Source organism: Geotrypetes seraphini, chromosome 2 (genome assembly GCF_902459505.1).
Source record: "Geotrypetes seraphini chromosome 2, aGeoSer1.1, whole genome shotgun sequence".
Classification (NCBI taxonomy): domain Eukaryota; kingdom Metazoa; phylum Chordata; class Amphibia; order Gymnophiona; family Dermophiidae; genus Geotrypetes; species Geotrypetes seraphini.
In genome coordinates, this window is record NC_047085.1 from 121,051,529 (window position 1) to 121,068,380 (window position 16,852).

At 43.9% G+C, this 16,852-nt stretch overlaps 1 protein-coding gene across 11 annotated transcripts in view; it reads left to right on the top strand.

Annotated features, from left to right (window-relative positions):
• The window catches only part of ST18 (ST18 C2H2C-type zinc finger transcription factor), a 684,113-nt gene that overhangs the window by 378,180 nt on the left and 289,081 nt on the right, over positions 1-16,852 (top strand). For all 11 annotated transcript variants that reach the window (XR_004538340.1, XM_033933682.1, XM_033933686.1 and 8 more), the window contains 2 exons: positions 2,489-2,543; positions 7,996-8,026. Coding sequence is in view for 10 of the 11 variants with exons in the window: in XM_033933682.1 (XP_033789573.1) it covers positions 2,489-2,543; positions 7,996-8,026 (86 nt within the window). In the remaining variant the exon portion in view is untranslated. The remainder of the gene's footprint in view (positions 1-2,488; positions 2,544-7,995; positions 8,027-16,852) is intronic.

Below are 16,852 nucleotides of genomic sequence, written 5' to 3' on the forward strand. Positions count from 1 at the left end.
TGCATATAGTTCAAGCTCCTATTGATGACCTACGAGTGTGTTCATTCTGCTGTCCCTCAATATCTCTCCTCTCTTCTCTCTCCTTATACACCTCCCAGAGAACTCCATTCCTCAGATAAGCCGGTCTTAGCTGTACCCTTCTCCTCCACTACCAATTCCAGACTTCATTCTTTTCATCTAGCTGCTTCCTATGCCTGGAATAAATTACCCGAGTTTGTCTGCCAAGCCCCTTCCCTTGTTTAAAAGCAGACTGAAAACCTACCTTTTTTTATATAGCCTTCAATCCATAACCCTACTCCCCTATGCCCGCCAACCCAGCCAGCAGATTAACCGTTCCCCTTAACTGTATCCATGACATCCTGTTTGTTTGTCTTGTCTGTTTAGATTGTAAGCTCTTTCAAGCAGGTACTGTCTTCTTTGTGACTCTGTGCAGCGCTGCGTATGTCTGGTAGCACTATACACTTCTCCCTCCGTATCCACGGTGGTTAGGGGCCGCGAATATTAAAAAAAATGTGAATAATATTTGGGCCGGTTCTGCCCCTAACCCCCGCTTCCCCCGGATATTTTAAGCTCTGTGAAAACCCCCCCACACACACACACTTAAGCCTTACCTGGTGGTCTAGCGGGTTTTTGGGCAGGAGCGATCTTCCCACGCTCCTGCCCTGTGCAGATCGCTCACAGGAAATGGCTGCCTTGAGCTCCTGTCGTCTCTCGAGACTACGACTGGAGCTCAAGGCAGCCGCTTCCTGTGAGCGATCTGCACGGGGCAGAAGCGTGGGAAGATCGTTCCTGCCCGAAAACCCGCTAGGCCACCAGGTAAAACTTAGACGGGGGCTCACAGGGCTTAAAATAGCCCGAAAAATGAAAGTGATTTTTTTTTTGGCAGAAAATCGCAAATAATCGAAACCATAGATACGGAAACCGCGAATACGTAGAGGGAAGTGTAGAAATAATAAATAGGAGGAGGAGGAGGACTAGAGACAGACATAATGGAAGCCACTGCTTGCCCTGGGATCAGTAGCATAGAATGCTGTTTTGGGTTTTTGCCAGGTACCTGTGACCTGGATTGGCCACTGTGGGCTAGATGAATCACTGGGCTGATGCAGTAAGGCTATTGCAAGGATGATTCCCTGAAAACAAGTCGTGTTAGATTCACAGTAGAGAATGACACGGTGGCGGTTTACCCGCGGCCACCGCATTTTAGCCGCGGGTCACCCGCCGAAAACGGGGAAGAAAACTAGCAGTCGCTGCGGCGACGGGGACAAGGCCATTCACCGCCCGCGGGGCGGTGAATGGTCTTGTCCCCCGCAGTGAGGCATGAAGGATCGCGCGGTCCCCGCAGCTCACACCCGCCCGCCCAATCGATTCCAGTGTCCAGCCAGCTCTCTCCCCTCTCCTCACCCCAGTCCGCAGATCCTCCTCCTCGGCGACCCGCACGCTACCAGAGAGCCGCGCACACCCGCCGCTGCTCAGCCTCGATCTTCTGCTCTGACGCAACCGGAAACAGGAAGTTGCAGCAGAGCAGAAGATCGAACACTGAGCAGCCGCGCGTGTGCGGCTCCCTGGGAAAGCGCGCAGGTTGCCGAAAAAGAAAACCCACAAACCAAGGTGAGGAGAAGGGAGAGAGCCGGCCAAACACCAGGATCGACCGGGCAGGCAGGTAGTGGCCGCGGGGACCGTGCGATCGCTAGTGTTCCCGGCTCAAATTGGAAGGAGGGAGTGAAAGGAAAAAGGCTTATATGGATGCAGCGGGGACGGTGACGGAGCGGTGAATGGGATGGCAGTGGCGGTGACGGGGCGGTGAAAGGGATGGCGGTGACGGTGACGGGGCGGTGAAGGGATCGGCGGTGACGGGGCGGTGCAGAGGATGGTGGGCCGGTGACGGGGCAGTGACGGGGACAGATTTTTTCCCCGTGTCATTCTCTAATTCACAGTAAACATGCGCTAAAATCTGTGTTAACTCCAAATCCTAACACTTAGTAAACATATTCCTATAGGACTAGATTCTATAATTCATTCTATTCCTATAGGACTAGATTCCTATATGACTAGATTATATAATCTAATCCTACAGGAATATAAATTATAGAATTCATTCATTCAATTTTCTTTACTGCTCTCCCAAGGGAGCTCAGACCGGTTTACATGAATTTATTCAGGTTCTCAAGCATTTTCTTTGTCTGTCCCAATGTGCTCACAATCTGTCTAATGTACTCGGGGTAATGGGGGGATTTAGTGACTTGCCCGGGGTTACAAGGAGTAGCGTGGGTTTGAGACCATAACCTCAGGGTGCTGAAGCTGTAGCTTTAACCACTATGCCTAAAAAAATTGGCTTGTTATTCTATTAATTGGCATGCACAAATTGGGCACGCACACAATTTTAGAACTTTGTATAGGATTTTATTACAGTAGTTATTGTTTTAAAGCACATGTAAGAACTTCCTTTATAGCGCAGTGAATGAATTAAGTATTTTCCTTTTTGTTACAGATGGATGCAGATGGTGAAGATAAAAAACTCCGCACACGCTCCAAAGGAACCAAGAGTGAGTATTCAAGTTGATTCCATGATCCTGTGTCTTTCAAATAATGATATATTTTGTGGAATAAGGGTGTCACGTAAGGGGATGTTTCATAACCTAAGTTTTGTATGTGCTTTTATTACATAAATGTATAGAATACTAGCACTCGTGCATATGTTCCATAAAGATGTACTGCAGTTTTTTATATTCATATCCTTGGCTTTAAAAGAAATCAGGATTTGGATATATAAATGCCAGTTTTCAGACATCCAAAGCATGAAAAGAGCTTCTAAAATAAAAGCCTAATTGAAGAGCATATTTCCAAAACGTCATCCATTTTTTTGTCAGTTATGAGCTATCCAATTAATTTTTTTCATTAAGGCAAGATTCATTTACTATGGCTTATTTCTGTGCAAAACTCACCAAGTCCATGGTATTATAGTGATTTTGGGCTGGATTCTGTAACCGGCGCCCAAGTTAGCGGCCGCCTTAAAAGCGGCCACCAATCGCCTGTCATTCAAGGGCGTTGGTTTCAGAATCACACCTATTCAGTCAAGATAGGCGGCTGAAATATAGACCCGGAAAACCCTAGCCTACATTTCAGCCACTTATCTTTGCTGCTAGACCACAGCAGCCAATCGCGGCAGGGGAATTCCCCACCTCCAAAATTATATACAGGATGAGAAAGAACATATATTCATTTCAAAAAATACCCTTCTCAAATGTCATTTCAATTTTCTTAGTCCAAGTAATCCACTATGAATAGCTCCTGAGCGTAAATCCTTTTTAGTTACTATCAAAGGGGATGAGCCTAAGATCCCCGTGTGTTATATGTGTTCCACAATCACACTAGAAAGGGAATTAACCTCACTGTTGTTAATCAAAAATACTTATAAACTTATAGTTCTTAAAACAGGGACTTAACTTTTAGATCCCGGGCATGGTTTGTTGAAAATAGGCAGTGAAAGTCGTTGTTACTCAATCTTTCCTGTTGTCTCTGCTAGTCCCTTCGCCAACGTTAAACTAGCTGTCCATTTCGCCCTCAGGCTGCGTCAGGGCTGTGGACCAGTGTAATGTTGCGGCTCTATGATTCACAAGCTCACCACGGACTCCCTAAACCGGCGCCCAAGTGGGATTGCCTGTCAATCATTCGAGTGCACCAGTCACAGAATCATGGCTTTGGGGAGTCCCTACCGCTCAACTGATGGTGGAGGTGGGGAATTCCCCTACCGTGAACAGACCCACCCAGTCGGCAGGAGGGATGAGCAGTTCCTCCTGCCGGCTCCTCCCCTCCACCCCCTGCAACATTCCCAGCAGGAGGCATGCCCACTCCTTCCTGCTGGCACCCCGCCTAACACATAACCACAGAACACCCACCCAAAATCCATCTGGAAACCTCCCCCCCCCGGTAACTTTATCTGCAAGTCTGTACAAAGGAATGCCTTCTTTTTCCGGTCACCAGGCCTGCCTCTTCAGAATGGCATCATGGAATGCACCAGGGAGGGACTTAAGGCCCAGGCGCCAAGGCCCCTCCCATAGGAGGGGCTTTAGGCATCTGGGCCAACTGGAGTTTTAGGCCTCCTTAACAGTGCATTCTGGGATGCTCTGGGAGTGGCCTAAGACTCCGATTGGCCAGATCACTAAGGCCCCTCCCATGGGCCCTTCCTTGATGCATCCCAGGATGCACCAAGAAGGGGAAGGCCCACCATTCTGAAGAGGCAGGGGAGGTCTTTCCTGGCGGGAAAGAGTGGGCATCTCTCCTGCCATCTTTTTGAGGTTCGGGGGGACGGAGGTTCGGGGGTGCTAGTGCAGGCGGGCTTTTATAATTAGAAAGATGGTGCGTGTTTAAGTCACACAGAACATTTGTCCCATTAAAAAAAACAGAAGCCCTGACAGCAGAGACAGGAGGCTGCTTCCCCTGCCAGCACTGTTAGGGTTCTGCGCATGTGTCAATCACTCACTGAGCGATTCTGTTGGTGGGTTTGCATGCAAATGCTTTGCACCTCTGTGCAAATCATTTGCATGCAAACTTGATAGTGATTCAGTCACTGTTGGAAAATCGGCCACAGAATCAACCAACAGCAGTTGAGTTGCTATCGTTAGTGAATCTAGCCCTAAGAGCAGTTAAATGCTTAACAACCAATTAATGCCATTTAACACCAATTATAGTGTATCAAATAATTGGTTATTAATGCCAATTAGCTGCTAATTAACTCATAACAGTTCACTAAGTTTGGAAGACACGGATCTGATCCGATCTGTGAGCGATCCGATCCGTGTTCAGGGGGCTGATTCATGAATCATCCTCATGCAAATGAGGGCGATCGGAATTATGCTCCCAACTGACTGCAGGGATCGCATGGGCTTGCACTGCGGGGAAGAGAGCAGATGGGGCAGAGAGCAGGAGATTGGGCCGAGAGCAGGGCGGCAGAAGGCAGGGCAGTCGGAAAGGACCTGAGCGACTGGTCCTCAGCAGTCGCTTATTTTGGATCGGTCAGCCCAGTCGGTGCCCCCTCATTTTTTTTAGTGAATCGATTTCTGCCTTTCTTTGAGTGCCTTTCCCCCTCATTTGCATGCCCGGATCGGAGGATTATCGGGACACAGGTTAGAAAACTGGGTCGTAAAGGGGTCGCTAAGTGGTCGGAACTTGATCGGTGGGCTTAGTGAATCTAGCCCATAGTCAGGAAATCTTTCCTTACACTACAGAAATTAAGACCTATTTATTCCAACAACACTATAGGATACTAGTACAGTCAATCATACTGTCTCTACTGGACTACAGCACTTCTTTTAGGTATTTCCATGAAATTAAAGAAACTCCAACTGATATAAAACACTGCAGCAAAACTTACATATTACAAATCAAGATTTTGACCACATCACACCGCTGCTAATAGAGCTACACTGGCTACCGATAGAAAAGCGAATAGAATTCAAGCTATGCTTCATGGCATTCAGAACATTAAATGGAGATGCTCTAAATATCTTCCCTAGATTTACTGAGATGTTAAGAAGGTCTATCAATCATTGTAACTCCAACCACCTGATCCTATCTTTCCCAACTCTGAAAAATATAAAATATAAGACATACAACTGCAAATCATTTAATTATCAAATTGCAAAAGTGGATGACTACCACATATGCACTGTTTCACTAAGGCAGTGTATCACCGTGGCGAGATTCTGGGTGTGCCGTGACATGCTGGTGAGAAGGAGAGTTGCCGGCTGACTGCCTATAGGACGTTTCTCTTGCGGCAAGAGGCATATTGTGTAGGCAGTCAGCCAGCACCAGCACCTCTCTTCCTCGCCGGTGCCTCTCTTCCTCTATGCGCCTATCCTCTTGCAGCACCCCTCCCCCCCCACTTAAAATTGAGAGACACTGCGCTAAGGTCTAAAAACATGGCTCTTCAAGAAACCTCTGTTAGACTTGTAAGGAAACTTAGGGCTAGTTTTACTAAGGTGCGCTATGCGTTTTAGCACGTGCTAAATGCTAACGTGCCCATTAGAAGTCTATGGATGTGTTAGCATTTAGCAAGCGCTAAAACGCATAGCGCACCTTAGTTGTAAGATTGTTTAATACATTTTTATAAAATCAGTCCTGGAACTTTTAGAGCAGACCTCATATGTGTATGTGTGTGTGAGAGAGATATCTGTGGAATATTAGGGGGAAATTCTATAAGACACACCTAAATAAGTAAGCGCCTAATTTGGGAGTTCTGATCGACAAGTCGATGAAGCCTGTCTGCACAATGTGCGGCGGCGGCAAAAAGGGCGAACAGAATGCTAGGAATGATAAAGAAGGGGATCACGAACAGATTGGAGAAGGTTGTCATGCCGCTGTACTGGGCCATGGTGCGCCCTCACCTGGAGTACTGAAGAAGGACACGGTACAACTCAAAAGGGTCCAGAGAAGAGCAACTAAAATGGTTAAGGGGCTGGAGGAGTTGCCGTACAGTGAGAGATTGGAGAAACTGGGCCTCTTCTCCCTTGAAAAGAGGAGACTGAAAGGGGACATGATCGAAACATTCAAAATACTGAAGGGAATAGACTTAGTAGATAAAGACAGACTGTTCACACTCTCCAAGGTAGAGAGAATGAGAGGGCACTCTCTAAAGTTGAAAGGGGATAGATTCCGTACAAACGTAAGGAAGTTCTTCTTTACCCAGAGAGTGGTAGAAAACTGGAACGTTCTACCCCAGTCTGTTATAGGGTAAAAAAAACCCTCCAAGGATTCAAGACAAAGTTGGACAAGTTCCTGCTAAACTGGAATGTACGCAGGTGAGGCTGGACTCATTTAGAGGACTGGTCTTTGACCTGGGGGCTGCTGAGTGAGCGAACTGCTGGGCACGATAGACCACTGGTCTGACCCAGTAGCAGCAATTCTTATGTTCTTATGTTCTTAATTAGTAAATTGAGTTCAATTATAAGCTTTAACAAGCTCATAACTGGAAAAAAAAATGAATTGGGTGGTAGGTACCTATCTTCTAAGGTGCGATCCTGCAAAAGATAAGTGCATATCACATGATGCCTGGCAGTGCCTAACTCCGAAATAGGCGTACTTAGGGGCAGAGAAGGACTTAGGCAGTGTTAGGCTTGATTCTCTAAAGGACTTAGGCACCTATAATATAGGCCTTTCAAACCTTGGCCTACATTTACAGGTGCCTTTCAGTTGGGTGTGATTCTTTAATTTCCCCCTCAGTGCTTAAGAATTAAGGTCATTATGACTCTTTTACAAATATGGCCACTCTCTCCATGGTAATGGAATTGCAGGGCATGGAATGGAGTTGTATAAAATTATATAAAATCATGCTGATAGTTGAATATTACTGTTTATGTATTCGCATACTTTAGAAATATTACACCCAGATAAAGTACAGCTTCACAGCTTTTTTAAAAATGTGCTTTTTGTACAGCATACTTGATTTAACAGAGCGTGAGCTGCTTCCTACAAATGGTACAACTGATGTTGCTTTTGCAACATGATTAATTTTTAGCACCACCTGTTGGCTGTGTCAATATGTTGTGTATTCTTGTGTGGGCCAGGAGTGATAAACACCAGCTTTCATCTTGCTGAAATCAAGTTATCTTAGCTTACGGAAACAAAGATTTATCCAGTGTGCCATATAAAAAGGGAATAGTTTCATGCAGAGAATAGCTGAAAATAATCAGTGTGAATAAAGAATTACAATATTCTTGCGGTTGAAATTTGCTAGCAAATATTATGAGCTTATAAAATTCTGTTTAGTATGAAAAGTCACATGTGTTTTCATAGTCATTTTGTTGTCATCACAGAGGGGCAGGCAGGTGCAGATTGCAGAAGGTACAGTGCTGACCAAATATAAAAAAAAGCACCAAGAGCTTTCAGAGTATTTGTATTTGGTTCATGTGGTGTACTTTGACCCTTTCCTACATTCTTTGAAGATACAGTGCTGGAAATGTAAACTGATTCATATTTCCCTTCTGTTTTTGTTGACAGTGAATGTCGACTCCATAGTGCAGGAGCTCAGGTAAGAACTGATATAGTTTACCTGTGAGTCAAGTTATTTTATGGATTGTTAGAGAACACTGATCATTTTCTATGCATTTAGAAAAATATAATCTTGCATCTCATGGATATATCGGTGAATTTCACACACACATACCCAAAATATCATATTGAGGATTCTTTTAAAAGTTTTGCTGCTGGACTTTAACTATAATTATCTCACGTGTTTCAAAATTAGTTGAATATTTCCCAAACATTATAATTTATAATGATACAGTGCTGCAAAATGCAGTTAATTCTTGCAAGACAAGCTAGATGGAATCAACTGCACAAAATAACAAACTCAGATAATCTTTAAATAAATTGTATATATACTTAATCTCACTCAGTGGCAAGTGCTATAGAGGAATTATTTGATAACATGTAAAAAGGATGGTTTAGCATGATGTGGGACTGAGGAACGTTGTATCTCTCAGTGGAAATAACAATGATCAGAAACTGTTGAGAATCTTAAAAAAAAAAAAAAGCAAAAGCATGCAGGGGAAAGATGCTACAGCATTTACCGGTACTAGAAATCCAGACTCTACAGTGCAGCTTCATGAAAGTAGGTTATTCTGTAATTGATGATTTATTAAAAATGCATTAAGTTTTTGACAGACAGATAGCAGTGCTCTCTGAGTCCTCCATGGTGCAGATGGAGGCTGTAGAAAATTTAAACTACTGGACACGGTATAACAAATTCAGAATTTCCTATTGCCTTTTTTGTGCATTAAAACTGCATTTTATTTTTGTAGATGTTGTTTTACATGATCCATTTTTTTGTGGTTCGGGCTTCAGAGCCACAGCATACCACTCTGAACAGTGAAGGGAAGAACAGTGCTTAGCATATACACTGCAAGTAATAAAGCCTCAGAGAAAAAACTCAGGAGGGGCCTTTTACCAAGCTGTGCTGTGCTTTAATGTGGAATGAGAAAAGGCTTACTGCAAAACATGTTAAAGCATTTTGTGGTAACGTGAAAGTCAGCATGCCCAAATCGAATGCTAGTTTCAAGTTTATTAAAATTTTGATAAAACGCTAATCATGAATTCTAAGCATTTTACAATTTATATTAAAAAGGGGGGAAACAATTAAACAGATAAGTACCGACTAAACAATACTTGACAAACATAAAAACAATAGGAAAGTGTGGAGAACTACAATTTTAAAAGCAAAAGAAACATAAAAGGTAAGAATCAATGGGGAAGCTAGGGAATTAAGATTATTAAACAACCCTGGCAGTCACCAAGAGCTCCTTTTACTAAGGTGCGCTAGCGTTTTTAGCGCACGCAAGATATTACCACATGCTACACAGCTAGAACTAATGCCAGCGTTAAGGTCTAGCGCGTGCAGCAATTCAGCGCGTGCTATCCTAACGCACCTTAGTAAAAGGAGCCCTAAGTCTATTCAGCAATCATACACATCTTAGAAGAGGTAGCATTTTAGATTTCCCTTAAATTTGTCTAGGTTTTGTTCAGCCCTGATATGAAGTGGCAAGGAATTCCATACTGTAGGGGCCGTAATTGCAAAAGAAGAGGCCCGACGCATGCTATTGATTTTCAAAGACGGTATTCGAAGAAGATGTTGAGAGGAAGATCTTAAGACTCTTAAATGTTCATGTGGAATAAGAAGCTTGTGAACGAAGGTCGGTTCTTTAGTATTTTGGGACTTGAAAGAGAGAATAGCTATTTTATAATTCGGTGTGGGATTGGTAGCCAGTGTGCACTTGTTAGCAGGGGAGTGACATGATCAAATCTCTTCCTGTTTGTGATCAATTTTATGGCAGTACTTTGTATCAATTGTAGGCAACGAATATCTTTTTGGCAAATGCCCTTATATAATGCATTACAGTAGTCATGCTTGGATATAATGAGAGAGTGGATTAAAATGTTGAGAGATTGGGGGTTCAGAATGTTCGCAAGAGATCTAATCATCCTAAGTATTTAATTTTAGAAAAAATTTCAGGAGCGTGAATGCAGGAGCACTTAGGGACAAATTCTAGAATGTGTACCTAAAGTTAGATGCTTACATTGGTGCGCCTAGCCAACGAAGGTGCCTAACTTGCCTCCTCCTTTACAAAACCATGCTAACGGCTGCTGTTCGACAAAAGCTCCGAAGCTCTTTAAATCCCTTTGGGTTTTGAGGTAGTTACCACAGTGGCAGCCTCTAGTGCGGCTTTGTAAAAGGGGGAGTTAAATGGTTAATAGGCTTAATCGGCACCAATAACTGGCACAAAATACATCATAATTGCCATTAATTGGATTTAATTGAAAGATAGGGGGGCCTAACTTGAAAAACAAAATTCTATCAAAAGTAGGCGCCTAGTCCATAGCACCTACTTAAAAGTGGGCATGGTTAGGGGCAGATCACACACATATGTCTATAGAACTTCAGTAGGTCACACCCAAAACTGATCTTGGTTTTTAATCATAGACACAAAGATCTCTCTTCTGAACTATGCAAATTTTGACTATTTGGAGATCTTTCACCCACAGAATTTAATTCACAATGGCAAAATCGATTTTAGGAGTATCTCTTGGATTTTGTGACTGTACACATGTATTCCTGTACACTATGGGGTTCATAATAAAAATTAAAAAAAAAGTTTAAAAAGTGTCTTAAATGGCTACTTGGACGATCAAAAAGCCCGATCGTCCAAGTACCCATAACCAAAGCTGGTTTTTAGACGTATCTAAAACCAGCTTAGGCGTTTCCCCTGCCACTAAACGCACAGAGGGAAAAGAGGCGTGTTTAGAGGAGGGGAAAGGACGGGCAGTGGGCGGAAGGTGGGCCGACCTAGACCTAGGCGTGCTGCAGGTATAACCAAAACCTTAGCCTAGTCGGCACTTATACGTTTTGACTTAGATGAAGTCAAAACAGTTCTAAGTGCCGAAAAAGGGGCCGCTGAGCTGATCGTGGCTGCTGCGATCAGCTCAGCGGCCCCAGCAACCTGCCTACCCCCTACAGCAATGATTGCGGCAGGAGAGATGCCTCATCTCCCCTACCGCGATGCCATCACTTCTCTACCCGAACTGCTGTGACCCGCAGCAGGAGAGATGCCCTATCACTCCTGCCGCGGGTCGCGGCAGTTCGGATAGAGGAGTGATGGCATCGCGGTAGGGGAGATGAGGCATCTCTCCTGCTGCGATACATCACGCCCCCACATACATCGGGGCAAGAGGGAGCCCAAGCCCTCTTGCCCCGCAGCACCGACCCACCCCCCGATTACGTTCGGGGCAATAGGGAGCCCAAGCCCTCTTGCCCCGGGCACCCGAGGCACCCCCTGATTATGATCAGGCCAGGAGGGAGCCCAAACCCTCCTGGCCTCTCGCCCCCCACCCCGTACATGATCGGGCAGGAGGGAGCCCAATCCCTCCTGCCCAGGCATACCCCCCACCCCCCACTACAATACAGGCAGGAGGGATCCCAGGCCCTCCTGCCCTCGACACAACCCCCCCAAAGACCATCCCCCGAACCCTGGATCAGTCCCCCCCGCTGACCCGTGACCCCCCGCTGACCCCACGACCCCACCCACCCCCAATCCCACCCCCCATACCTGTAAAATGTTGGCCGGATGGAAGGGTGCCAAACCCGCCCGTCCGGCAGACCAGCCGGCTTCAGAATGGGGCCGGATTGGCCCAGGCGTCTGAAACCAGAATAGGCCCGGGAGTCTTAGGCCCCTCCTGTGGGCGGGGCCTTAGGCACATGGGCTGGGAACTGTGGGTCAATTGTAGCAGGCAGTTTGGTATTAGATTTATGTGTCTTCCACAGAATGTCTAAATTCAGATTTATCTTTATCTCTCAAAAAAAAACTAGAGGAGTGGGCACCTTATTCAGTATATAACTAAACCAAAAATTGTGTCCACTTCAAATTTATAAGCAATGGCTGTAATCAATAACAGCATTAAAGAAAACTTCAACTCAATCAGTGAGAACACAATCTCTCTTAGTAAGCCTTATGGCTCCTTTTACTAAGGTGCGCTAGTATTTTTAGCGCACACAGGAAATTACCGTGCACTATGCGTCTAGAACTAATGCCAGCTCAATGCTGGTGTTAAGGTCTAGCACGCGCTATTCCGCGCGTTAAAGCCCTAACGCGGCTTAGTAAAAGAATTCTCATAGTTATTCTCATTGTTTACACTGCGGGAAAAAAATGTGAGAAGAAAAACTCCAAATTGGAGAAAACATTTCTCAGGAAAAAAAACCCGCTTGCAAATAATAGATTCTAATATAGTCCACTGGTGACAAATAGAAACTTGAAGAGTTAAAGACCTCCTAAATAGAGAAAAAAATAGTTTTAAATCAGTTTAAATCCAATTTCAAATCATCACTTAATTTTAGTTGCAGAGTCTTTATGCAATAGTTAGGAAATTTTCTGATAGTATTTTAAAAAGCCATCCGCTCAGATTACAATCATCGATTGAGAGACACATGATTGAAATGGAAGAATTTGGAACGCCACATAAAGACCCTGTGACTGAAGTTAAGTGGCGATTTGAAATTGGATTTAAATTGATTTAAAACTATTTTATTCTCTATTTAGGAAGTCTTTAACTCTTCAAGTTTCTATTTGTAACCAGTGGACTGTATTAGAATCTGTTATTGCAAGCGGGTTTTCTCAAGTTTGGAGTTTTTTTCTTCTCACGTTTTTTCTTGCAGTGGGGCCAATAAGAATAACTAAGACTTACTAAGAGAGATTGTGTTCTCACTGGTTGAGGAAGTTTCCTATGGAATTTGAGGCCCATTTTCTTTAATGCTGTTATTGATTGTACATAGCCACTGCTTATAAATTTTGGTTTAGTTATAAACTCAGATTTAGACATCATATCGAAAATGCCCCTCCACACTGTAGGCCTAGTTCTTCGCCAGGTCCAACAAGCGAACAGTGGAATGTGGATGAGAAAATGCAGAAAGAGAGCAGCTGTTACTGAATTCAGTTGCAGCCTAATGAGCTTGAAGCACGTACCCACTTATTTTGCCCCAATGAGGTAAAGAATAGTGCGTAGCTGGGAGAAGACAACTTCTTCACAGCTGCAATGCCTCCCCAACGTAACAGGGGGAGATATCTTGAACCTTTTCACTCAGACACAACTATATAGGGGTTACCTAGGCTGATTTCTGCACTGCTAGTTTAGATACCCAAGACCCCTGATAGCAGAGAGGGGTTTGGAGTACAGAAGATGTTTGAAATCAAAATATTTACTTAGACCAGGGCTGCCCAAGTCCAGTCCTCGAGATCTACTGCCAAGCCAGGTTTTCAGGCTATCTACAATGAATATGAACGAGAGAGATTTGTCTGCACTGCCTTCTTGGTATGCAAATCTCTCTCATGCATGTTTATTGTGGATATCCTGAAATCTTGGCCTGCCAGTAGATCTCGAGGACCGGATTTGGGCAGCCCTGACTTAGACCATGGTAGGAAAGGTTTGAAGAAGTCATGGGCAAGTAAGTGAGGGAGAGAGAACCAGCACAAATGACCATTGCACATGCCTTCAATGACATTATCCATGGTGCATAATGATGCTTGGCATCTGCCTTCATGCATTTTTAGAAGTCCATTTTTACTAAAGGATGTTAGAGTATTAGCACACACTAGCAACCATTAACATGTGCTGTTGCTCATTATAATAGGTGTTCATTGTATAAACACTGGAAACAATCATTTTCCCTAATATTTTTGTGTCCCCAGGGGCGTGCTAGATATGATGGTGCCCAGGGCAGATGCTATGGAAGGGGCCCAAAGCTTGCTTGCAGACCACCACTATTTAAATTTCAGGCAGGTTTGGAGCCCCTTGTCATGGTGGGGGGGGGGGGGTGGAGGGAAAGAGGCAGGGCACCTGTTTGCTTTCCCTTAATGCTGGCCCCATCCTTCACTTTGTTCATCTTTGTTTCACCACTAAACCCTAATGTCTTAATATCTGCAGCACTTATGGTTTATTTTTTTTATTGCATTTGATATACTGCCTTTCCTATTAAATATAGCAAAGCAGTTTACAACAAAATTAATTTATGAAAAACATAAAATGAATACCTTAAATAATAGGACAGAAATCAAAGATATGAGAAATATAGTAAGAGGAACCAGGGCCAGTGTTGATCATACTGGGCCCCAGGGCAGAAATTAAGGAGACCCTCCTCCCTGTGATTTTATTCAGTTCATACTTCATTTTCACAAGGTAGTGCTGCAGTACAGTGGAAAATATTTACATCATTTTAAGCCTCAGGAACGACACACTAAACTCCATAAGAATTGGCCAAGTTCTGTGGAAGATACGACAAAAAATGTTTTGGTGTGGGGGTTTTTCACAGTGTATATCTGTTGTCTTTATGGTGTTGTATGCAAGAGTTTAACTGCTAGGTGATATTTTGGGATAGATGAGCCCTTCTTAGTGTTTTTGTTGGAGACAGACATGGGAGAAGCCACTGCTTGTCCTCGGATCGGTAGCATGGAATGTTGCTACTATTTCGGTTTCTATACAAGAAAACAGATCTTTATAATTCATATCTAACCCAAATGTTAGTTAAATGTAGAGATAAAGGTCTAAGGATATTCAATTAATCACTTTTATCTTGTAGTATTGAACATAATTAAATGCCATCAAAATTCATAATTGTGACCCCTTTTACTGAAAAAAAAACTTTCTAAAACGCTGAAAACAATCACATAGGTTAATTGGTTCCCAAATAATTAATATACTAGGAGGGTGATATATCATATAATGTGAGAAATTCTCAGTGCATAAGACCTCACATAACGTACGTTATCCCAAGTCCACGTTATGTTCAACTTATAATCATTTATATCACTGCCTCCATCTCATTCCTTATATCTGTGTAGCGTTTAATGTATATTATCTAATGTGTACCCTGTGTATTTCAACAATATTATGTTTATAAATTGATTTTTTTTTTAACTTTTCAAATTTTTAAAACAGCAACGTTGGTTCTATTGTAATGAAATACGTTTTAGAAATTTTTTTCTGTAAAAGGGGTCACAATTATGAATTTTGATGGCATTTAATTATGTTCAATACTACAAAATAAAAGTGACTATTTGGGTTTCTGCCAGGTACTTGTGTCCTGGATTGGCCACTATAGAAACAGGATACTGGGCTAGATGTGCCATTGGTCTGACCCAGTATGGTTATTCTTATGTTCTTATGGTCTTATATTATGGCAGCAAACCCCTTCCATATTTTGAAAACAGGGGTTCCTTTTCCAGGTTTAGCAGAAGCATAAGAACAACCAAGTTAAATGGGTGGCACTGGTATGGAGTACTCAACTAACAAAAAAGAAAGTCCTTTCTTTTTTGTTAGTTGAGTGATTCTACACTTTGGGGGACTTTTATACATATTTTTACCCAGTAGTTTGATTGAGACTGGTATGGAGTAGGCAGTACAAGGGTGGATTTGGACAGAACTAGGGACATGTACTAAAAATCTTCCTCTCAAAATTTGGACTCCCTTGGCAGCCCTGCCCCTTAGAATCAAGTGGTTAGAATGAAGTCAGGAGGCAACTGCTTTCAAGCAAAGTTGCATTTGGATAACATCAAGAGAAAGGGAATCTACCGTATTTTCACGCATATAACGCGCATACGTGTATAACACGCATACGCATATAGCGCGCGGGAACAAAGCATTGCTGTAAAAAAAAAAATCTATATAGCACACACACGCGTATACCGCGCATGCTGCTTTAACCTCCTCCCGCCACCCCCGCTTACTCCCTCTTCTGGCCTGCGAACCGGCATCCTCCCCGCCGCTCGCGTCACCCCCCCTCCCCCCCGCGATCCTACATCCCCCCCAGCACCGCAAAGTCATCGCTTACCCGATTGGGCACCAGCACCAGCACCAATGCACAGGACGTGCCAGTGCCAGTGCCCGAAGATCCTCCCTCGCCTGGGCTGGGCTGGGCTAGGCTGGGCGGTGCGAGGGAGATCCTCCCTCTTCCCTGTGCTGGGCTGGTCTAGGCTTTGAGCATTTGCGCATGCTCAAAGCCTTCTGGTCTCGCTCTCTCCGAGATTCTCAGAATCTCGGAGAGAGCGAGACCAGAAGGCTTTGAGCATGCGCAAATGCTCAAAGCCCAGACCAGCCCAGCACAGGAAGAGGGAGGATCTCCCTTGCACCGCCCAGCCCAGCCCAGCCCAGGTGAGGGAGGATCTTCGGACACTGGCACTGGCACGTCCTGTGCATTGGTGCTGGTGCCGGTGCCCAATTCGGGTAAGCGATGTCTTTGCATGGGGGGGGTATGTAGGATCGCAGGGGAGGGGGGTGACGCGAGCGGGGGGGAGGATGCCGGTTCGCAGGTGGGATGCCGGATCGCAATGAGAAAAAAAAAATTGTATAACGTGCTCACACATATAACGCGCATGGTTATACTCGGTTTGTAAAATCGTGTATAACGCGTGCGTTATATGCGTGAAAATACGGTATATAGAATATTAGAATTTCTTTAACATAATAAAAACTCCTGACTCTATAGTCTTTTGAGTGAGTTGTAGGCTGACTTAAAGTATTGTTTTAAAAATATTTCCCTGTAACTTCAATTGTCTCCTAGTTTTTGTAATTTTTAATGGGCAAAAAAAATTGATTCATTTGTACCCGCTCTACACCAGTCAGGATTTTGTAGACTTCAATCATATCTTCCTTCAGCTGTCTCTTTTCCAAGCTGAAGAGCCCTAACCTCTTTAGTCTTTCCTTATACGAGAGGAGTTCTAGCCCTTTTATCATTTTGGTCGCTCTTCTATGAACATGGGTCTACCTTTAAACACCACAGTCAGCATTTTATTGCAATACTGACTGTGAATTTTAA